The 22,506-nt window shown below is 62.8% G+C and overlaps 2 protein-coding genes across 8 annotated transcripts in view; both read right to left on the bottom strand.

The window, feature by feature from the left end:
• Positions 1-947: 947 nt before the first annotated feature.
• The window catches only part of LOC311516864 (uncharacterized protein), a 35,126-nt gene continuing 13,567 nt past the window's right edge, over positions 948-22,506 (bottom strand). The window contains exons 1-5 of one of the 4 annotated variants that reach the window (XM_084621232.1): positions 11,708-13,001; positions 10,032-10,145; positions 9,615-9,740; positions 7,370-7,482; positions 948-1,363 (exon numbers count right to left, since the gene is read on the bottom strand). In XM_084621232.1, the coding sequence (XP_084477358.1) occupies positions 1,226-1,363; positions 7,370-7,482; positions 9,615-9,740; positions 10,032-10,077 (423 nt within the window). In that variant the 5' untranslated portion in view covers positions 10,078-10,145; positions 11,708-13,001 and the 3' untranslated portion in view covers positions 948-1,225. Of the gene's footprint in view, positions 1,364-5,866; positions 6,279-7,369; positions 7,483-8,579; positions 8,931-8,952; positions 9,200-9,614; positions 9,741-10,031; positions 10,146-11,707; positions 13,002-22,506 lie in introns of those variants that run through there. The other 3 variants (XR_014710519.1, XR_014710520.1, XR_014710518.1) reach the window with 3 other exon arrangements.
• Positions 13,930-20,572, bottom strand: LOC311516863 (uncharacterized protein). Of its 4 annotated transcripts, none has more exons than XM_084621228.1 (3): positions 20,431-20,572; positions 16,028-16,275; positions 13,930-15,070 (listed from the first exon to the last, which is right to left on the bottom strand). In XM_084621228.1, the coding sequence occupies exons 2-3, from the start codon at positions 16,128-16,130 to the stop codon at positions 14,079-14,081; spliced, it is 1,095 nt and encodes a 364-aa protein (XP_084477354.1). In that variant the 5' UTR covers positions 16,131-16,275; positions 20,431-20,572; the 3' UTR covers positions 13,930-14,078. The 4 variants fall into 4 exon arrangements, with proteins under 4 accessions (XP_084477354.1, XP_084477355.1, XP_084477356.1 ...); XM_084621229.1 differs by having other exon boundaries at positions 20,295-20,434; XM_084621230.1 differs by lacking the exon at positions 20,431-20,572 and adding an exon at positions 19,533-19,564.

Genomic DNA, 22,506 nt, shown 5'->3' with positions numbered 1-22,506 from the left:
TGCAACAGGGCTGGTTCAGCCTTGAGCCCGGGGGCTGGGCCAGCCCCACTCCCCCAGCAGCAGCTGGCCCTGTCTACCCGGAGGGCCCCCCCAGCCCCTCGCCCGGCCCCCTCGCTCTGCTGCGAGCTGGAGCTGCTCCCGGCCAGGCGCCTCCCCCAACGACAACGCACCTTGGGGCAGGGCTGCAGCCACGGTGTCTGGCACCAGCAGAGACAGGACCCCGAGTTCCAGCGACCCCGTGGCTGAGCCAGCCGGGCCACTCCCAGGGCATGGCCCTGCCGCGTCCAGCACTGGGAAAGCAGGGGCCCTGCGGCCCAGCCCCACAACCCCTCTCAGCAGGAGCCTGCTGCCCCGCCACGTGCTAAGTCTCTGGAGCGCAGCCCCCCATGGCCGCCCTGACCCCAGGGAGGCCTGGAGGATTCAGCCCAGGGAGGCAGTGTCCTTGGGGACGAGGAGCCCTGCCCACAGCTCATGGATGCCCACCGAGGGATGGGGGCAGCCCCCGTCCCGACCAGGCCCAGAGCTGGCTGGGCACCAGCAATCAGTGGCCTCTGCTCAGCAGCAGCTGCCAGCCCCAGGGGGTGCCCGCAGGGGAACACTCCAAGCTCTCGGTGATCCCACCGCTGCCAGAATAGGCCCCAGCCTGACAGCCACGGCCCTGCCCAAGCCCTGTGTTACGGGGCCAGGCCAGCCCCTGCCCCTCACTCGATACAGGTGACCCCACCAGGGCACACAGCTGCCACAGCACCCGCAGGGCAGCTGCCACTTGATTTATTAAGAAAATTTAAATAAAAATTCAGAAGCCCCCAGTGCCCCAGCAGAGTGGAGGGTCCCAGCCCACGTCCCCATCCCCACCAGCCCCCCGCAGGGTGCCCCTCCTGGGTGGGTCCCCAGCCCACAACCCCATCCATGCCATCCCTCCCCCGCCCCCAGCATGCCCCGCCCATGGCCCCATCCCCCCAAGCTCCGGCCCTGGCAAGAGGAACCTGGCCAAGGGGCTGGGATGCCTTGTGGGGCAGCTGCTATGGGGCATATCTCCGCCAGCGGCTGGGACACCCCCACATTACATCACACCCCGCCAGACAATCAGCACACCCACGTGGCAGCCCCTCCCAGCTCAGGGTAGTCCTGCCCAGGGCAGGGCTGAGGGTCTGTGTTCGAATGGCGCCGTCTCCTCACGGGCCAGGCACGGGGCTAGGCGCAGGGCAGTGCCCCCGCCCACCCCTCAGCAGTTCCGCTGGCCCCACTCCTCGTTGCTGACAAATACCAGGCTGCTCTGGCCACCCCCTGGCCGAGGGGCCGAGCCAGGTGAGCTCCGGAACGTCTTCATGCAGCTCCCGGCAGCTGGCACCCGCCCAGCACCCTGCAGCCACAACAGAAGGAGGCATCAGGCCCTGCCCTGAGCAGGCCCCTGCCCCATTGCTCCAGGCACTGGGGCAGGGGAGCTTCCCCCGAGCCCAGACTCCCCCCCCCACGCCTGCCCCAGGGGGGTGGTGCTGACTCAGCACAGGGCTCCCCAGTGCCAGAGCTGGTGCCAGGCCCCTGCCCAGGGCTCACCCCACCCGCACTCACCAGGCTCAGCCTGTCCCCGCAGCAGGGATGTACCCAGCTCCCCAGGCTGAGCTCTGGGATCTCCACCTCCTCCAGGGGCCGCGGGGGCGCACCCGGGGCAGGCTCAGCTGCTGGGGCTGGAAGGGCGGCACGACCGGCTCTGCCAGGCTGGGGCTCTGTGCCGGGGCCCTGGCTCTCCTGAGAGGAGAAGGGGGTTACCAGGCCAGCTGCCCCCGCCATGAACCCCATCCATCCCCCAGCCTTCCCAGGCCCAGGCCAGAGACCCCAGCCACCTCTGGGGGCCCTCCCACCACAGAGCGGGGGGGCGGCCTGAGGAGGGCAGGGGCAGGAGAATCTGCCCCAGCCCGTGGCCCCGGGCCAACGGTGGTGTCAGCACAGGGCACCGCACCCCTGGAGCAACGGCGCCAGCCAGTCCGAAGTGCTCAGCCCCCAGGGCCCTGCACCCCCACCCACATGCCCCCTACCCTGCCCCAATCACCCCCAAGGACAGCCCCCCACTCGGGCTCTGCCCCCAAGTACCCCCCAACCCCCGACGCCACCCTGCACCCCCACGCCCAAGTCTCTCCCCCCCCACACCCCCATGCTCTGAGCAAGGTGGCGGGGGGGGGCAGCCTCACCCCAGGACAGGAGTCAGGCTGCGCCTTGGCCTAGGGGCTGGTGCCCTCTAGTGGCTGCTCCACACCAGAGCCAGCCGCTCTCCCAGCGCTTGGCGGGTGGGGGGAGGGACCGGTGCCAATTCAGCTACTGCTGGGGGAGGGGGGGCCAATTCCATCCCCCCAAGCAGGGTCCTGGCTTGTCCCCCCTACAGCTCTGCCGGTGCCCCTCACTCCCGACCCACAGCCCTGGCTCCCCCCGCACAGGTGGGGAGGGAGGGGCACCTGTCTGCCCCTGCATCAGGGGGTGTTTGCACGGCAGCCGCCTTACCCCAGGCCAGCAGCAGGCCGCTCCCCGCGCAGGACCCCCCGACCAGCGGCAGCAGGAAGAGAGCTGTCAGCAGAGCTGTCAGGGCCGGCGCCCGCCGTAGGGCTGCCCCCCAGCACCATGCGCTGCCCTGGGCCCGGGCCCAAGTAGAGACCCCGCACCGTACCCCCCCTCCAGCCCCGTGGGCCATGCAGGCTGGTGTGAGCCCCCCAAACCCAAGGGTAACCCACCCACTGCCCCATATACAGGGAGAACTGAGGCCCCGGGGTGGCACCGGCTCCCCCGATGAGGGGCTCAGCCAGGAGCCGATGCCCTCAGCTGCACGGCCCCAGTGAACGCACACGCGCTGCTCCCAGGGCATGGGCGCTCCCCCGGCGGCGAGCAGCCTCCCGTGGGACCCCAGGGCTCACCCGGCACAGACGCCATCCTGCAGCCAGAACCCGCTGCCGCAGGCTGCAGGCAGAGACACAGTGAGATGTCTGCAGGCCAGGTAAGGCCCTGGCTGCTCCCCGGACACAGCCCGGCCTTGGCACGCAGCCTCGGGTCTGTGCAGGGGGCACAGCTGGGGACAGCCTGGCGCTGGGACCAAGACCACAGCACCAGGGCAGCACCCCCTGCACCCTGCCCGTACCCCATCCCCCCAGCCTGGCACTAGTAGGGTTTCCATATTTGAACATTTAAAAAAAAAAAAGAGGACACACCCGGGGGGGGATTTGCTTGTGCCCCCTGCCCCAACTCCGCCCCCGCTCTATTGGACCCCTTCCCCAAATCCCTGCCCCAGCCCCGCCTCCTCCCCTGAGCGTGCCGCGTTCCCCCTCCTCCCTCTCCCTCCCAGTCACGCTAAACAGCTGTTTCGTGGCGCACGCGCTGGCAGCCGAGGGGAAAAGCGGGCACGGTCTCAAGTGATCACTGTTCACTCTCCTTCTCGAATGATCAACTCTTCTCTGGGGAAAAATAATGGCGGCAAAATCCTGGACGTTTTCAAATATTTAAAAATTCCTCCTGGACGGCGATTTAAGAACCCAAAAGCCGGACGTGTCCGGGAAAATGCGGGCGTATGGTAACCCTAGGCGCTAGGGACACTGTGCGGGGGGCTGTGAGGATGCTGGGCGTGTTGCTGCCCGGGTCAACAGGGCTCCGGCCTGGGGGCAGCCTGGCTCATGCTGCCCATTCCCGTAGCAGATCAGCCTGGAGCCGCTGGGCCGGGCAGGGCAGCTCGGGGGGAGCACAGGGAAGCTGCTTTCCGGGGCGACCCGACCGCACAGGAGGAGTTTCCTGGGTGCTGAGCTCTGCAAGCTGCTCCCTGCCCAGCCCCTGGCACCCTGGCCCTTGGCGGGGCTTGGGCCACTGGGGGGGCAAGTGCCATCTTCCCACCCCTGCTGAAAGCCTTCCCCTCCCCCACCCAGCCCCCTCCACCCCACAGCCGGCCCCATGGAGCCTCCTGCCCCACCTGTGCAGGCCCGGCCCATGCCATGTCCCGTCCTGGAACATGCAGGCTATGGAGACGGGGTTGCAGGGCTGCAGCTCACAGACATTCAGGCCCGGGGGGGGCAGGGGCAGGAGGGAGAAAGAGAGAGAGAGAGAGAGAGAACACAGCCTGGTCAGAGTCCCCCCCCACCCGAGACCTCCTGGCCCCATCACAGCCACCTCTCACCCATGCCCAGCCTGAGACACCCCCCAACCTGGCCTGAGCTCCTCCAGAGACACCCTGCCCAGCTCCGTACCAGCCACCACCACCACCCCGGTCAGAGCCTGCCGTAAAGTGGGGAATTTTCTTGATGCTTTGTATGAGAGCTGTGCGCCCCTCAGTTTCCCTGTGTGCTGTGTGGGTAAAGAGGGGGTGGGAGGGGGGTTTGCTGTTGCAGGGGACCAGGTGTGACCTCAAAGAGCAGCCAGGACCCCCGACAATGGCCTGGAGATGGGGGACCCAGCAACTGGTGACAGGGAGCAGCCGGTTCTGGCCAGTGAGAGGACAAAAGGCTGAGGAGAGAGGGGCCGAGTGACCTGATCAGCTGGTTGTGACTTGATCAGCTGGTTCCGGGGAGGGGGAGGGGGAAGGGGGGACAAAGGACAGAAGAGAGAGGGGGCTCCAGTGGCCCTGGGACTGAAGACAAAGGGGGGAGGGGATACAGGATCGGCTGGATAGAATCATAGAATATCAGGGTTGGAAGGGACCTCAGGAGGTCATCTAGTCCAACCCCCTGCTCAAAGTAGGACCAACCCCCAACTAAATCATCCCAGCCAGGGCTATGTCAAGCCTGACCTTACAAACTTCTAAGGAAGGAGATTCTACCACCTCCCTAGGTAACGCATTCCAGTGTTTCACCACCCTCCTAGTGAAAAAGTTTTTCCTAATATCCAACCTAAACCTCCCCCACTGCAACTTGAGACCATTATTCCTCGTTCTGTCATCAGCTACCACTGAGAACAGTCTAGTCCTCTTTGGAACCCCCTTTCAGGTAGCTGAAAGCAGCTATCAAATCCCCCCTCATTCTTCTCTTCCACAAGCTAAACAATCCCAGTTCCCTCAGCCTCTCCTCATAAGTCATGTGTTCCAGCCCCCTAATCATTTTTGTTGCCCTCCGCTGGACTCTCTCCAATTTTTCCACATCCTTCTTGTAGTGTGGGGCCCAAAGCTGGACACAGTACTCCAAATGAGGCCTCACCAATGTCCAATAGAGGGGAACAATCACGTACCTCAATCTGCTGGCAATGCCCCTACTTATACAGCCCAAAATGCCATTGGCCTTCTTGGCAACAAGGGCACACTGTTGACTCATATCCAGCTTCTCGTCCACTGTCACCCCTAGGTCCTTCTCTGCACAACTGCTGCCGAGCCATTCGGTCCCTAGTCTGTAGCGGTGCATGGGATTCTTCCGTCCTAAGTGCAGGACTCTGCACTTCTCCTTGTTGAACCTCATCAGATTTCTTTTGGCCCAATCCTTTCATTTGTCTAGGGCCCTCTGTATCCTATCCCTACCCTCCACTGTATCTACCTCTCCTCCCAGTTTAGTGTCATCTGCAAACTTGCTGAGGGTGCAATCCACACCATCCTCCAGATCATTTATGAAGATATTGAACAAAACCAGCCCCAGGACCGACCCTTGGGGCACTCCACTTGATACCGGCTGCCAACTAGACATGGAGCCATTGATCACTACCCATTGAGCCCGACAATCTAGCCAGCTTTCTATCTACCTTCTAGTCCATTCATCCAGCCCATACTTCTTTAACTTGCTGGCAAGAATACTGTGGGAGACCGTGTCAAAAGCTTTGCTAAAGTCAAGGAAAAACACACCCACTGCTTTCCCCTCATCCACAGAGCCACTTATCTCATCATAGAAGGCAATTAGGTTAGTCAGGCATGACTTGCCCTTGGTGAATCCATGCTGACTGTTCCTGATCACTTTCCTCTCCTCTAAGTGCTTCAGAATTGATTCCTTGAGGACTTGCTCCATGATTTTTCCAGGGACTGAGGTGAAGCTGACTGGCCTGTAGTTCCCAGGATCCTCCTTCTTCCCTTTTTTAAAGATGGGCACTCCATTAGCCTTTTTCCAGTCGTCTGGGACTTTCCCGTATCGCCATGAGTTTTCAAAGATAACGGCCAATGGCTCTGCAATCACATCCGCCAACTGCTTTAGCACTCTCGGATGCAACGCGTCCGGCCCCATGGACTTGTGCATGTCCAGCTTTTCTAAATAGTCCCGAACCACTTCTTTCTCCACAGAGGGCTGGTCACCTCCTCCTTATGCTGTGCTGCCCAGTGCAGCAGTCTGGGAGCTGACCTTGTTCGTGAAGACAGAGGCAAAAAAAGCATTGAGTACATTAGCTTTTTCCACATCCTCTGTCACTAGGTTGCCTCCCTCCTTCAGTAAGGGGCCCACACTTTCCTTGACTTTCTTCTTGTTGCTAACATATCTGAAGAAACCCTTCTTGTTACTCTTAACATCTCTTGCTAGCTGCAACTCCAGGTGTGATTTGGCCTTCCTGATTTCACTCCTGCATGCCCGAACAATATTTTTATACTCATCTCTGGTCATTTGTCCAATCTTCCACTTCTTGTAAGCTTCTTTTTTGTATTTAAGAGCTGCAAGGATTTCACTGTGAAGCCAAGCTGGTAGCCTGCCATATTTACTATTCTTTCTACACATCGGGATGGTTTGTCCCTGTAACCTCAATAAGGATTCTTTAAAATACAGCCAGCTCTCCTGGACTCCTTTCCCCCTCATGGATGGAGGGGGCTGGGCTGGGACAGGGAGCAGCCTGGGCCTATGGGGACGGGGACAGACCCAGCTGGATGGGGTGAGACTGGCCAGGCCGAGGGCCCGGAGAACGGCCCAGGCTGGGTCCAGACGCTCCATAAGCTTCCGGTGTGAGGCTGGCCGAGAGACGCTCCCTCTGGCGTGGGGAGATTGGGGGGGGGGGCTGTGTGGGGGCACAGCTGGGTCCCTCCTGTCCCAGGCTGCAGGGAGAGGAGGGAGCGGAGCGGGGATTTGGGTCCCTCACTCCCCAGGCACATCTCTTTGGGGGCAGGGATCGGCCCCCCCTTCCTGCCCCGGGCCCCGCCCAGGAGAGCCCCCCCTGCTCCCTCTGATAGGAGATGGCGTCCTGCAGGAAGCTGCAGGCGGGGTTGCTGGCCTGGCACCGCACCCAGAACCCCACGATGGCCCCGTCCACCTGCCGGGCCAGGACGGACGAGAGCGCCGAGAAGCTGTGCAGGACGGTCATTGCCTGGCTGTGTGGCCTGGGGGGGACCCACGTCTCCGGTCAGTGCCCAGGGCAGGCAGCGCCCCGGGCGAGCAGGACTCCCCGGGCACAACCGCCTGCAAACCCAGCGCCCCGTTCCCACCATCCCCGACAGCCCTTCCCAGCTTACCCGTACCCCGCTCTGGCAAGGTCCAGTCCCCTTCCGACCAGCCCCGGCACTCACTGCAGGTCCAGGATGGACAAGGACAGATAGGCGTCCAGTTGCCCCAGGATACGCTGGAACTGGGGGCAGACAGAGCGCTGGGTGAGGGGCTGGTGTGAGGAGTCCCCCGGCCCTGCCCGGGCAGCTGAGAAGAGAAACCAGAGCCAGGGGGCTGCACAGAGCACGGCCCCGTAGGGCAGAGAGGGGGCTCCTGGGCCAGGCCTGCCTTGGACCCCCCTCCCCTATGCACATGCCTGGGGCCTGGCAGAGGAGCCCAGAGCCAGGGCCCAGGTTGTGGGCAGGGAGCCCTCAGGGTCGGGTTGCCAACTTTCTACTGGCACAAAACCGAACACCCTGCCCCTGCCCCTTCCCCCTCCCTCTGTTGCTCCCTCTCCCCACCAGGCTGGCTGAGGGCTCCAGCTGGGGCTGCAGGCTCTGGGGTGGGGCCAGGGATGAGTTCAGGGTGCAGGAGGGGGCTCCGGGCTGAGGCAGTGCATTGGGATGCAGATGGGTAGGGCTGAAGGGAGGGGGTGCCAGCTGCTCCCCAAGGAGTTACCCTTCCCACCGCAGCTCATCTACCCAGGGGTCAGCAGGGCCCACCCCCCACCCTCAGGTCATCAGCAGGGCCCCACTCTCAGCACCCACTGCCCACCAGCGGGTGTCAGCCGGGCCCCCCACCCATACCAGGCTCTCCAGCTGGGCAACGATCCTGAGCAGGTCTGCAGGTGGCAGGGGGCCTGGGGGGCCCGGGCCGGGGGCCCGCAGGGAGAGGCACCCTGGGAACATCCTGGCTTCAAACATGCAGGAGGCAGGGGAAAGACGGGCCAAGGGGTCTCAGAGCTGGTAGGGCCAGGGGCTGCCCACAGGGGTCTCACAGCCAGACTCCATCCCTGCCCTGAACGGAGCCCAGGTGCAAGGACCCCTCCCTTCCCCCACATACTATACGCTCCCCCTCTCCTCCAGCCCAGCCACCCCCACCCCAGAGAACCTGCCCCCCCACTGCCCCAGCCCATGCTGCACCCTCAGCACCAGCCCGAGGGGGTGTCACGGGGTCCCCGGGGGATGCTCCGGAACTGCTCCCTACGAAGCCAGGCAGGACTCTGGGGCAGTCTCCTCTCGGGGAGCAGCCTGTCTGCAGGACACACAGCTCACCCGGCTCCACCTTCCTGGGTCTGACCTCGGAGCATTCAGCCTCCTCTGCCCCTCCCGGCGCTTCCCACAGCGAGTCCGCCCAGGCGGGGTCCTGGGGAAGCCAGAGGGTCCTGCCCCCCAGCTCCGCAGTCAGACGGGACTCTCAGCCAGCCAGTAAAACAGAGGTTTGTTAGACAGGAACATGGTCTAAAACACAGGATACAGGTGCAGAGAACGGGACCCCTCAGCTGGGTCCATTTTGGGGGGCCATGAGCCAGACAACCACGTCTGCCCTTCACTCCATGTCCCAGCCAGCCCCAAACTGAAACTCCCTCCAGCCCCTCCTCCTCTGGGCTTTGTCCCTTTCCGGGGCCAGGAGGTCACCTGATTCCTTTGTTCTCCAACCCTTTAGCTCTCACCTTGTAGGGGGGAAGGGCCCAGGCCATCAGTGGCCAGGAAACAGGGTGTCAGCCATTCTCTGTGTCCAGACCCCTGCACACACCTGCCCTCTAGAGCTCTGCAACGATCATACACCCTTATCCCACCCCCTAGATACTTAAGAACTGCATAGGGGAAACTGAGGCACCCCCACACTATTCAGAGGAAACATTAAGAACAGTCCCACTCCATCACAGGGGGCTCCAGTCAGGCAGCTGCTCCCTTGTCCCAGAGCCCCCCTCTGCCAGCAGGGGCCCAAATGGGGGTCAGTGTGGGACATGGGGGGGGGGGGGAGTCACAGGCAGAACGGAAACTGGAGCCCCAGTGGGAGCAGAGGGCTCAGCCCAGCAAGGCGGGGGCCACATGGCAGCGTGTGACACAGGGACCTCCCCTCCCCCCACCAAGCTGTGGGGCCAGCCTCGCCAGCAGCATCCTGGCTATGGGGTGAGAGGGACACAGGCAGCCAGCGCCAGCCCTGGCCCCTCCCCCTCACCAGGCATTGCCAGGGCCCGGCAGGCCTGGGGGCAAAGTAGAGAGAGACAGAGCCCTAAGGGTGAGGGGGCAGGTACCCCCATGCAGCAATGGCAGGGGACCGGGGCATGGGACCCCCCTTCCCCCAGGCCCAGGGGAGCAGCCCCCTTACCTGGCACACAGCCCATGGTCCAGCTGAGATAGAAGCCCAGGGTGCAGCGGCAGGAGAGGTGCCCAGCCCAGGACACGCAGGTGCTCCAAGGGGGGCAGGGCTGCCCCCTGCCACAGCTGGGCACATCTGGGGGAACAGCCCCCCTCCCGAGTGAGAAAACCTGAGCTGAGACTCCGACCCAGGAGGAACCTGGACAGCAGGTACCCAGGGCAGGAGGAGTGACCCAGCACCGGCAGAGCAGGGGCTGCGGGTTGGGAGTGAGGGGCACTGGCAGAGCTGGTGGGGGGCAGGGCTGGGCTAGCGGGGGGCCGTGGCTCGGGAGTGAGGGGCACTGGCAGACCAGGGCAGGGCAGGGGGTTGGAAGAGTGATTGAGGGGCCAGGGCTGAACTGGGCCCTGCAGCTGAGTTGGGCCATACCTGGTGCGGTGGCCCCCTCTGTGGGGGTGCCAGTCCCTGCTGGCATCTCAGCGCTTGTAGCCCAGGTGTGAGGGGTGAGGCCAGATGCTGCCAGCCAGGGGTGTGTGCTGGACCCTAGAATACAAGGGGGTTGGGCAGCCAGAGGGTCACCCCCATTGGAGCAATTGACTGGCGATGCTGGAGGGGCAGTCAGCTCTGCTCTGGCTCAGCTGGCCAGGTGCAAGTCCCTGGGCACGTCCCTGGCAGTGCCGGCCCCTGGGGCCTCATCTTCTCTGCTCGCAGCTTTGACCTCTGTGGCTAACAGAGGAGCCCCCGGCGAACAGCTGCTCTTGAGTTCTGCCACCCGGGGGGCGCCGCACCTCCACATGGGGCCACCCCAGCGTGGTCATCACCCAGCAGACCTGGAGCCAGTCGGGGGGGGGGGGGAGGGCAGCACCCAGAACCCCACCTTTGCTACAGACAGCACCTCTGCTGGGGCATCCCCTAGGCCAGGCCAGGAGGGGAAAGAGGAGGCACCTGCATCTCCCCCTTTGTTTGCTCCTAGCTGGGGCACAGGGGAGCCCGGCACATTGGCTGGGAGCATGGGGAGAGGCAGCCGTGAACTCACCTACCCCCCCTAGCCTGCCCGGCACAGGAAGCCTGGAGCTGCAGCAGGAGCCCAAGGAGGAGAAGGAGGCAGCCCCTCCCCATCCTGCCAGGCCTGGGCTGGGCCTGGGCCCCAGCTGCTCTCAGCCTCCAAGGGGCAGGGGCTGGGCTCCCCCTGCGCTGGGTTAAGGGCGATCCAGGGGCTTGTTAATGATTCCTGGGTGGGGGCAGCTGTCAAGAGTCCAGGCAGCCACTGAGGAGCCCCTGTGCTGGGGTGGCTCTGACGTGCCCAGCTGCCACTCGTTACCCCAGGCAGGGCTGGTCTGGCCAAGGAGGACAAAATCCGAAGTGCAGCAGGGAGGTGGGGCTGTTCCCAGGACTCTGGGCAGCTGGACCCACACCAGGGGCTGCTCAGAGCTGAGCAGCAACAGAACAGCCCTGCTCAGGCCAGGCTGTCGACAGAGGCTGCCCCAGGGCTGAGATCTGCCCCGCTGGGCTGGGCTGGATGTGGGAATTCTTTGTAATATTTTCATGAAGCCTGGTGTGCCTCAGTTTCCCCTACATGCTGCCTTGTTACCTGGGGGGTGGGAAAGGTCTGTCTGCTCTCTGGGCAGGCTAAGACACAGGTGCGAATGGCACCTACCTGCCTTGGGCCTTAGGCCCCTTATCGACGGAGCTGTTGAGAAGATCATGGTGAACTCAGTAGCTGGGACTTTCACATCCAGCAACCCTTGACCAGAGAGATCTGGACCCCCTGACCCCCTGCTCTGCATCTCCCCAGCTCGGGAACAAAGGACTGTGGGAGGCAGTCGGGGCTCACCTGGGAGTCTGACAAAAGACAGCAGATGGACGGACAGACAGACCCGTATAGTCTGAGGCCTTTCTCTGCAGCCACATTAGGACAGCAGCACCACGTGCTAAGAATCCTTTACATCCTCATGTGCCACCTAAATTGCATTAAACCCAGGTAATACTGGGCCGTTGAAAGCGATCCTGTGCTAACGGCACCCACCACCACCAGAGAAAGAAACAGCTTCACTGGTTACCGCGGACCTTGGTTGGTTGAATCTGTCTGGCAAGAAATCACTTACCAACAGTCGTGGGTGTGAAATCTTGACTTCTATTGTTGTGTCTTTATGGTCCCCACTTCTCCACGGTTTATCTGTCTGGTCTCTGTCGGGTTCTTTGATTGTTTCTGTTACATCACTAATTTTGCTGGGTGTAAATCAATTAAGGTGGTGGGCTCTGATTGGTTAAAGAATTGTTTTACAATACGTTAGGATGGGTTAGAGAATTGTTTAGTAATAATTTAGTAAAATGATAGGTGAAGATACAGCTAAGCAGGACTCAAGTTGCACTATATAAACTGGGGTCCAAAGGGAAGTTCTTTGGGAACCGACTCCAGGACCCAGCCCCAAGATCAGAGCTGCCAGACCTCAACACCCTGCCAACCACACCGTGCGGAAGCTGGAGTCCCCCAGATGACCTGATCCCGACTGGCCAGCAGGAAGATTGTCCATCTTCTTGGGAGTGGGGAGCATTGTAGGCTTAGTGTGTGCTTTCTGGTTTTGGTGATTGTTAATAGAGGCTCAGAATATTATTGTGTAAGGCTCTTTCACTGGGGAAAGGCCCTGCAGACCTTGGGAGGGCGTCATGGGGAGGTTGGAGCCTCAGCTGCTGAGGCTGCAGGACATGCAGGTGGGGCTGCGGTGACACCACTTCCTCCGGTGTCAGCCCTTCCCACCCAGCTTTGGCCAGGTCAGTTCCCCACTGGCAGGGCGGGGCCTCGGGGGAAGGGGCAGGGCAGGGCATTCGGAAGTCAGTCGCCCTCGCCAGGCTTCATGGGGACGGGACGGGCCACCATGCCCATACCGGGACCTGCAGAGGGCAGGCAGGGCAGCTCCTGGCAATACAACAGGCAGGGGAAACCCACGCCTGGCCGGGAACAGCGGCCAAGGCAGCACCACGGTCCCGGCTGCCCGGGTTCAGCGTGGGGCTGGAACAACTCGTGCCCACCCCTTTGATCCTGGGAGGGCTCTCCCCCGCAGTGGAACGGCTACCATGCACCCCCTTGCAGGGAGCCCGCCCCGCAGGCCTTTCTCCTCCCCACCCCCAGTATGTTTTGCCTTGGCTCCCACTCATGGGTTTCTTGCTTCTTGATTAACCCCACCTCCTACCGCCCCCTGTGCCAATGAGCTGCTGCCACCTCCCATTGGTACTCGCCCACCCGGGCATTCAGGAAGGGGCAAGCAGAGACCTCCAACCAGGAGGCACTGAGGCAGTAGCTCACCCTGTGTAGGAGGGGATCAGGGGCTGCCCAGCTGCCTTGAGTACTAGGGTTGCCAACTTTCTAATCACACAAAACCAAACACCCTTGCCCCACCCCCTGCCCCATCTCTGAGGCCCTACCCCCACTCACTCCATCCCCCCTCCATTGCTCACTCTCCCCCACCCTCACTCACTTTCACCGGGCTGGGGCAGGGGGTGGGGGTGAGGGCTCTGTGGTGGGGCTGGAGATGAGAGGTTTGGGGTGTAGGAGGGGGCTCTGGGCTGGAGCGAAGGGGTTCTGAATGTGGGAGCAGGCTCAGGGCAGGGGGCTGAGGTGCAGGAGGGGTTGCGGGCTCCAGGAGGGAGTTTGGGTGCAGGAGGGGGCTCAGGGTGGGGTTGGGGTGTGGGAGGATGTGAGGGGTCCAGGAGGGAGTTTGGGTGTGGGAGGGAGCTCAGGCTGGGGCAGCAGCTGTAGGAGGGGGTGTGGACTCCAGGAGGGGGCTGGGAGTTGGGGTGTGGGCTCTGGGAGGGAGTTAGGGTGCAGGAGGGGGTTCAGAGTGTGGGCTCCAGCTGTGTGGCGCTTACCTCAGGCAGCTCCCAGTCAGCGGTGCAGTGGGGCTAAGGTAGGTTCCCTGCCTGCCCCGGCTCTGTGCAGCTCCCAGAAGCAGCCAACCAATGGGAGCTGCGGAGCTGGCGTTCGCGGTGGGGGCAGTGCGCAGAGCCTCCCTGGCTACCCCTGTGCCTAGGGGCCACAGGAACATGCTGGCCGCTTCTGGGAGCCACGCAGAGCCAGGGAAGGCAGGGAGCCTGCCTTAGCCCCACTTCGCCGCCAGCCGGACGTTTAACAGGCCAGTCAGCGGTGCTGACTGGAGCCGCCAGGGCTCCTTTTTGACCGGGCGTTCCAGTCGAAACCCGGATGCCTGGCAGCCCTACTGAGTACTTATGTAGGGTCAGTTGTCAGCATGAGTTGGCGTGGGGCCGGGTCTGGGCTGTGTCATGTCCTCTGGCGGCCAGAGGCTAACACACAATGCCAGTTAGGCTGGGATATGGGGAATGGTTTATTTCAGAGCACACTGAAGTCAGTGTGGGGCACAATGCCCAAGGCTCAGGGAGGGGCTGGGCCCAGCCACACCAGCCTGCAGTAGAGCACACAGCAGGCATGCCCAGCCCACCCCTGTGGCCTTTCACTTGTGGCTAGCAAGTCCCTTGGCCAGATGCTCCCTCGGTGCCTTGTGCTCCAAGCAACTCCCTGTTGAGAGTGAGGGCTAGGTGTGGAGGGGGGCACGTGGCTTTCCCTGGCCCAGCGGCCTGCTCTGTGCTAGTCCCAGCAGGCGCTGGGCAATGGGTCCGCTGGTGGATGATAAGGAAGCCATGCTTCTTGAATCCTTTGCCGCACTCGGCACACACGAAGGGCTGGTCGGCCGTGTGGGCTCTCTCCCTCTCTCGCCGCCTGGCTGCCGGCGGCTCCCGTGGCCCCTCCTGCTGCCTGTCGTGGGTGATCTGGTGCATGATGAGGTTGGTGCTGCAGGTGAAGCTCTTGCTGCACTGCGGGCAGGGGTAGGGGCGCTCGCCGGTATGCCTGCGCTGGTGGATCAGCAGGTTGGTCTTGTACTTAAAATGCCGGCCGCACTCGGAGCAGGGGAAGGGGCGCTCGCCGGTGTGCGTGTGCTGATGGACGGCCAGGCTCGACGTGTAGCGGAAGCGCCGGCCGCACTCGGAGCAGGGGAAGGGGCTCTCCTGGCTGTGCACGCGCTGGTGGACCGTCAGGTCTTGCTTCTGCAGGAAGCGCTTGCTGCACTGGGCACACGCGTAGGGCCGCACGCGGGCGTGAACGCGCCGGTGCACCGCCAGGTAGGTCTTGCTCTTGAAGCTCTTCCTGCAGGAGGGGCACATGAAGGGGCGCTCGCCCGTGTGGGCACGCAGGTGCACCCCCAGGCTGGTCTTGTAGCTGAAGGTGCAGCCACAGTGCGGGCAGGCGTAGGGCTTCTGCAGCGTCTCCCGGCTGTGCAGGCACTGGTGCAGCATGAAGCTGTTGGGGCAGGAGAAGCTCAGCCGCTGGTGGAAGCTCTCCTCACACCTCGTGCACTCACAGCCCTGCTCCACCTTCGCCTCCCTGGGCAGAGGCAGCCAGCACGTGGCGTACGCCTCCTCCAACGGCTCCTCTTTGACGGGCTGCTCTGCAGCTGCTGTAGGGACAGAGTCAGGAATGAGCTCCTGAGATGCCAGCTCCCCAACTGCTGGGGCTGAGTCACACGAGTCCCATGGATCCTGGCCCCCGTGTGCAGGAATAACTGTAGGTACGTGTGTGCGTGCATGGAGAGACCCCAGGAGAAAAAACTCCTGATCCTACCTAGCTTTTATTGACACTTTCCAACCCAGAGCTCAAAGCGCCTTTCCTAGATTGCAGAAACGAAGGCAGAGGGAGATGACTTGCCCAAGGCAGAGCTGGGAACAGATGCTACATCTCCCAAGTCCCAGGCCAGTGCTCTGGCCACGAGGTCTCACCCAGGTCAGTTTCATCTAGTCCAGAGCACAAAGTGGATCGTGTTAATCATAGCCCATGATTACTGCATGGCTCCACTCCGGGACAGAGTTAAGGCTCTCTGGGTGTCCCTACATTAGCATGCTTGGATTTCAGGCATGGGTTTGTAGTACCTGGTGTGGGGAGAACGGCATCATGCTGGGGTGGATTTCACCCTGGATTACTGATGCGCGCTCTCAAGCTCAGCTCCAGCTTAACAGCATTTTCCATGCCTGCACTGGGAGCTCTGGGACACACCCTGCACAGCTCCAGTGGCTTCCCACCCAGCCCCGGGACACCCTGGTGCTGGAGGAGTACCTGCACATGCACAAACAGAGGTGGGGCATGGCACGTCAGACCCAGCAGAAATCACACAGAGCATGAGGCTCCCATGTTCTCTGAAGCATTGCCGCTAACTGGGCACAGCCTGCCCAAGCCTGGCCCTCTGGGGTACCAAGTACCTCAACTCCCAATGAAGCCCACAAGGGACAAGCGTGCCCAGCAGGATGAGGCACCATTGATTGCTCTGCACTGGGGGGTGTCACCCTTTCCAAAGCAGCAAGCAAGTGCCTTTCCTGTGTCCCGCCCCGTGCCTGGCTCCGAGCAAGGGACCAGGCCGTACCTGCGAGAGCCTTGGCTGCTCTCGCAGTCTCCTTGGGCAGGTCGTAGTAGTGGCGCCGTTCTGTGCGTTTCTTGCGTGCATTGAAGCGGCCCCTCCGTCGCATGGCTGCAGCTGGGCGTTACAGTGCAGCGTGGGAACAGCAGAAAGCAGAGCACCCCAGCTCCCTGAGCAGCAGCTAGGAGACTCCCTGGCACGGCAGGCTGGGGCTGCCTGTGGGTCCAGAGCAGCTTTCGGCCTCACTGAACATCCTGTAAACGAACCAAATGTTCCCAATGATCCCTTACACCAGAGACAAACAGCCATGAACTGGCCCCCCTTCAGCACACAACGGGCTCCAAGGATGGGGAGCTAATCACTGAAGTCTGCTCCTGGGGCACAGGGGAGAGTGGCTGGTGTAGCAGGGGAACGGGTTCCTGGGATCAAGGACTGGGGTTGGGCAGGCTTGCTTTGAGTTGTTCCCTTCGGAAGCTTCCTGCCTCTTCCTCACCCCGCAGAGTGTGTGAGCGCTGCAAGGCTGCTGGCTCCCCCGCTCCGAGAATCTCCACAGCCTGTGCCTTCCTGGTACAAACTGCGTGGGAAGGGGGCAGGAGGAGGCCTGGGTTGTGTTGCACACCTACACTCTGCGAGCAGGGCTGGATTAAGGCATAGGCAGTACAGGCCCTTGCCTCAGGGTCTGGTTCCTGGAGTCACACGCTGGCATCAGAATCATGACTAGTTGTTTGTGTGTATGGCTGGTTTTTTAAATTGTGTTCCTAGCCCTCACTGCTGTGAAGAAAAACTTGAAAACATGAAGAGTGTAACTGGTCCAAATGTCTGCCTGAGCCTGCAGACAGCCTCCAGAAGGGGGAGGAGTCGCTGATGCGTGCTGGGGAGGGAACTGTGGGCCTCACCACCACCACCAGGGCTGAGCAGGCTCCTGCTGACGGGCTTGGACCAGGCCTTCTTGTATATGAGGGGCTCCCAGGAGGAGATGGGCTGAGGGCCCTGGAGTGCCTTAAGCCAGCCCCATTGGTGCAGGAATGTCAATCAGGTGAGAATGGTGGCAAGGACTAAGGGACCTAATTGCATGGTTTCTGCCTTACTGGCTCCAGTGGGTTCTGTGGCACTCGGACAGGGTTTTGAAAGACTCCTGCGTTCTCCTAGCACAAACAGCGATGGGTTTTGTGTGAAGGGGATTTTCCATCTTCCTCCAACAAGACACCCTCTACTAGTCCAACAACATTTCCCCCTATGTAAAGATGTTACAAGCTGCTTTGTGTTGCCTCCCACTGGTGGCAAACTCTGCAGAGCAGGCGTGAGGTGCTTGGAATCAGACACCCCATATCCCAGGGAGGCCCTGATCTGTACTGAAGTGTTATAGGGATGCTCACACCCTGCTGCAGAGCACCATCTTGGCCAGTTACACATACCCACAACAATGCTACTTGAACCAGTAACACAATGGAGTTAAAAGTACAGAATATTTCACCAATGATACAGAAAAACCAGGGAGGAAGAGGAGTTATTTAAGTTAAGCGCCATTGTGGACATAAGAATAAATGGATTCTAACTGGGCATCAGTAAGTTTAGGCTTGAAATCAGGCGAAGGTTTCTGACCATCAGAGGAGTGAAGTTCTGGAGCAGACTCCCAAGGGGAGCAGTGAGAGCAAAAAATGGAACTGCCTTCAAGACTGAGCTTGGTCAGTTTATGGAGGGGACAATATGACGAGACTGCCTACAATGGCATGGAGCCGATCTGCAACTGCTAGCAGCAAATATCTCCAACAGCCAGTGACGGGACACTAGCTGGCAAGGGCTGAGTTACTACTGAGAATTCTCTCCCACGTGTCTGGCTGGCGGGTCTTGCCCACATGCTCTGAGTATTTGGTGTCAGGAAGGAATTTTCCCCTAGGTTAGACTGGCAGAGACCCTGGGGGGTTTTCACCTTCCTCTGCAGCATGGGGCCCAGGACACTTGCAGGTATAAACTAGTATAAATGGTGGATTCTCTGTAACTTGAAGTCTTTAAATCATGATGTGAGGACATCAGTAACTCAGCCAGAGGTTAGGGGTCTATTACAAGAGTGGGTGGGCGAGGTTCTGCGGCCTGCAATGTTCAGGTCAGAGCAGATGATCATGATAGTCCCCTCTGGCCTTAAAGTCTATGAGTCTATTGTATAAGTAGGGGCATAGCGAGCAGATCGAGGGACGTGATCGTCCCCCTCTATTCGACATTGGTGAGGCCTCATCTGGAGTACTGTGTCCAGTTTTGGGCCCCACACTACAAGCAGGATGTGGATAAATTGGAAAGAGTCCAGCGAAGAGCAACAAAAATGATTAGGGGTCTGGAACACATGAGTTATGAGGAGAGGCTGAGGGAGCTGGGATTGTTTAGTCTGCGGAAGAGAAGAATGAGGGGGGATTTGATAGCTGCTTTCAACTACCTGAGAGGTGGTTCCAGAGAGGATGGTTCTAGACTATTCTCAGTGGTAGAAGAGGACAGGACAAGGAGTAATAGTCTCAAGTTGCAGTGGGGGAGGTTTAGGTTGGATATTAGGAAAAACTTTTTCACTAGGAGGGTGGTGAAACACTGGAATGCGTTACCTAGGGAGGTGGTAGAATCTCCTTCCTTAGAAGTTTTTAAGGTCAGGCTTGACAAAGCCCTGGCTGGGATGATTTAATTGGGGATCGGTCCTGCTTTGAGCAGGGAGTTGGACTAGATGACCTTCTGGGGTCCCTTCCAACCCTGATATTCTATGATTCTAAGAAGCATCAGGTGCATTCCCTGAACTGCTGTTTGCCATCTGCAGTGACCACACTGACTTCACCTGGACATAACACGCTGCATTCCAATTTAATCAGAATTATTCTGAACTTCAGCTCCAAGCAAAATACAGTTCTTTCCTCTGACCTAGCATCTGCTCTGGGCAATCCCCACTTTGCAGGGTATGCACTGGGCCAGGTCTCTGCAGCCACATGGCTGATCAGTGCGGTGACACTTCCGCTGCGTGCTGGCTCTACCACCCGCCTCGTTGCGGGGTTTCACCGCACATGTCTAGGGTGCCTGTAGTGGCTAATCTCACGGCACCCCGTGGAGCAGGGCGGGGGCTCAACCCCTGCAGTTGTCGCCCTTGGTGCCCCTGGAGCTGGGCTGGCGTGGGCAGAATCTCCAAGATGACCCAGTGGTGGGGCCCTGGGGGGATACAGAACTGGGCCAGGCAACCGCCATGACAGCGCCCCGGGGAGGCGCTGCACATGGGGTACGGCCTGGATGGCTCCACGACAGCGCATTGCTAGGAGAGCCAGGGCGACTCCGAGTGATCAGCTGGAGCCCTGTCCCTGCCTGCGCCCCGTCCCCATGGCAACGCCCCAGGCGCCCCCTCACCTGAGCGCTCCCCCGTCCCCATGGCAACGCCCCAGGCGCCCCCTCACCTGAGCGCTCCCCTGTCCCCATGGCAACGCCCCAGGCGCCCCCTCACCTGAGCGCGCCTCCCGTCCCCATGGCAACGGCCCAAGCACCCCCTCACCTGACCGCTCCCCCGTCCCCATGGCAACGCCCCAGGCGCCCCCTCACCTGAGCGCTCCCCTGTCCCCATGGCAACGCCCCAGGCGCCCCCTCACCTGAGCGCGCCTCCCGTCCCCATGGCAACGGCCCAAGCACCCCCTCACCTGACCGCTCCCCCGTCCCCATGGCAACGCCCCAGGCACCCCCTCACCTGACCACTCCCCCGTCCCCATGGCAACGCCCCAGGCGCCCCCTCACCTGAGCGCGCCTCCCGTCCCCATGGCAACGCCCCAGGCACCCCCTCACCTGAGCGCGCCTCCCGTCCCCATGGCAACGCCCCAGGCACCCCCTCACCTGAGCGCGCCTCCCGTCCCCATGGCAACGCCCCAGCCGCCCCCTCACCTGAGCGCTCCCCCGTCCCCATGGCAACGCCCCAGCCGCCCCCTCACCTGAGCGCTCCCCCGTCCCCATGGCAACGCCCCAGGCGCCCCCTCACCTGAGCGCGCCTCCCGTCCCCATGGCAACGCCCCGGGCGCCCCCTCACCTGAGCGCGCCTCCCGTCCCCATGGCAACGCCCCGGGCGCCCCCTCACCTGAGCGCGCCTCCCGTCCCCATGGCAACGCCCCGGGCGCCCCCTCACCTGAGCGCGCCTCCCGTCCCCATGGCAACGCCCCGGGCGCCCCCTCACCTGAGCGCGCCTCCCGTCCCCATGGCAACGCCCCGGGCGCCCCCTCACCTGAGCGCGCCTCCCGTCCCCATGGCAACGCCCCAGGCGCCCCCTCACCTGACCGCTCCCCCGTCCCCATGGCAACGCCCCGGGGCTCTGCTCGCCCCCGGGTCTCGCGCTGCCGCGGGTCGGACTCGGCCCGCGCTCTCTGCGATGCCCGCGAGACGCAGCGGGGCCCCGACCGCCAACCAACCTCGGATCCCAGGCGGCCAGCGGCGGGCGCGGGCCCCTCAGCCCCCCGCGGCGGCTCAGCTCTGGGGTCCGAGGCGGCCCCTCTAGCCCGCCCAGCGCCGCTCTATGGCTCGGGGCCGCTCTGCTCCCTGGCGGAGCCCGCGCTCTATAGTTAATCCGCAGCCCCTCTAGCCCGCCCAGCGCCGCTCTATGGCTCGGAGCCGCTCTGCTCCCTGGCGGAGCCCGCGCTCTATGGTTAGTCCGCAGCCCCTCTAGCCCGCCCAGCGCCGCTCTATGGCTCGGGGCCGCTCTGCTCCCTGGCGGAGCCCGCGCTCTATGGTTAATCCGCAGCCCCTCTAGCCCGCCCAGCGCCGCTCTATGGCTCGGGGCCGCTCTGCTCCCTGGCGGAGCCCGCGCTCTATGGTTAGTCCGCAGCCCCTCTAGCCCGCCCAGCGCCGCTCTATGGCTCGGGGCCGCTCTGCTCCCTGGCGGAGCCCGCGCTCTATGGTTAGTCCGCATCCCCTCTAGCCCGCCCAGCGCCGCTCTATGGCTCGGGGCCGCTCTGCTCCCTGGCGGAGCCCGCGCTCTATGGTTAGTCCGCAGCCCCTCTAGCCCGCCCAGCGCCGCTCTATGGCTCGGGGCCGCTCTGCTCCCTGGCGGAGCCCGCGCTCTATGGCCGTTCAGGCAGCTGCCCGGGCTGCTGCGGGCAGAGCCAGCGCCACGTGCCCGGCGCCTCCCGCCCCTGCGCCGGGCCCAGCTCCCGGGGCCCCCGCGTCCCCCCTCCCCCGACGGGACGGGCCCAGCTCCCGGGGCCCCCGCGTCCCCCCCCGACGGCACGGGCCCAGCTCCCGGGGCCCCCGCGTCCCCCCCGCACGACGGGACGGGCCCAGCTCCCGGGGCCCCCGCGTCCCCCCCGCACGACGGGACGGGCCCAGCTCCCGGGGCCCCCGCGTCCCCCCTCCCCCGACGGGACGGGCCCAGCTCCCGGAGCCCCCGCGTCCCCCCCCCGACGGGACGGGCAGCCCGTGGCCGAGCCAGCTCCCGGGGCCCCCGCGTCCCCCCCCCGACGGGACGGGCAGCCCGTGGCCAGGCCCAGCTCCTGGTGCCCCCGCGTCCACCCCCCCGGCCGAGACGGGCCCAGCTCCCGGGGCCCCCGCATCCCCCCCGCACGACGGGACGGGCAGCCCGTGGCCAGGCCCAGCTCCTGGTGCCCCCGTGTCCCCCCCCCCGGCCGGGACGGGCAGCCCGTGGCCAGGCCCAGCTCCTGGTGCCCCCGTGTCCCCCCCCCGGCTGGGACGGGCATCCTGTGGCCAGGCCCAGGGCTTGGGCGGTGTCACCACGCCTCTACCCAGCCCTGCCGGGGGGGGCGTTCTCCAGCCCGGACCGGTTTTACGTCGAGACTGGAGGTGTTTCTAACGGCTCTGCTCTCGGAAGCATCGTGGGGCAGGTCTCTGAAGTCAGACGTGAGGATCGCAATGGTGCCGTCCGGCCTTGGGGGCTACCTGATGTTAAAGGCAGCGTATTTTCCGCTACCCCAGCCTTCCCCGTTGTCACTGTCCTGGGGGATTGTGTGCTAACCCCACCGGACGGCGCTGCTGGGCTAGGGTGGAAGTGGGAGCAATGGGAGGTTGGGAAAAGCAGGAGGCAGGTTGGGACTGTAGGAGAAGCACGTTCGATGGATGTTCTTGTTAAAACGATGAGCCACAAGCAGCTGCCACTGTTGGCATGCAATGGCCCTCCTCAAGTTTCAAAGTCAACTCCCCATTGGGATGAATGCGGCTGGGTGCCCCTCTCAGGGCTACTGTCTCAGGCGACCCGCAGCCTCAGACAGACAGCACCGAGGCAGTTACGCCTGGCTGATGGACTTCTTCACATGACGTCCGCAGCCCTTGGAGCTGTGCTGATTTACCCAAGCTGAGAGCCTGGCCCTGAGCTGCGATACAAGAGCTTAGCTGCCAAGCGCTCTTCTGCAGCAAGGGGTGGAGCCTCACAATTCCTCAGCTGTGACACAGACCCCAGCCTCTACAGTCTCCAGTAGGGGCAGCCAGGAGGCCCCCCAGCCCAGCCTCAGGCTGTGGCTCTCGGGGCTAGGGTCCCA

This window comes from Lepidochelys olivacea, assembly GCF_965140295.1.
Source record: "Lepidochelys olivacea isolate rLepOli2 genome assembly, chromosome: 2".
Classification (NCBI taxonomy): domain Eukaryota; kingdom Metazoa; phylum Chordata; order Testudines; family Cheloniidae; genus Lepidochelys; species Lepidochelys olivacea.
The sequence above is the reverse complement of the archived record's forward strand: the minus strand, read 5'-3'. Positions and strand labels throughout refer to the sequence as shown.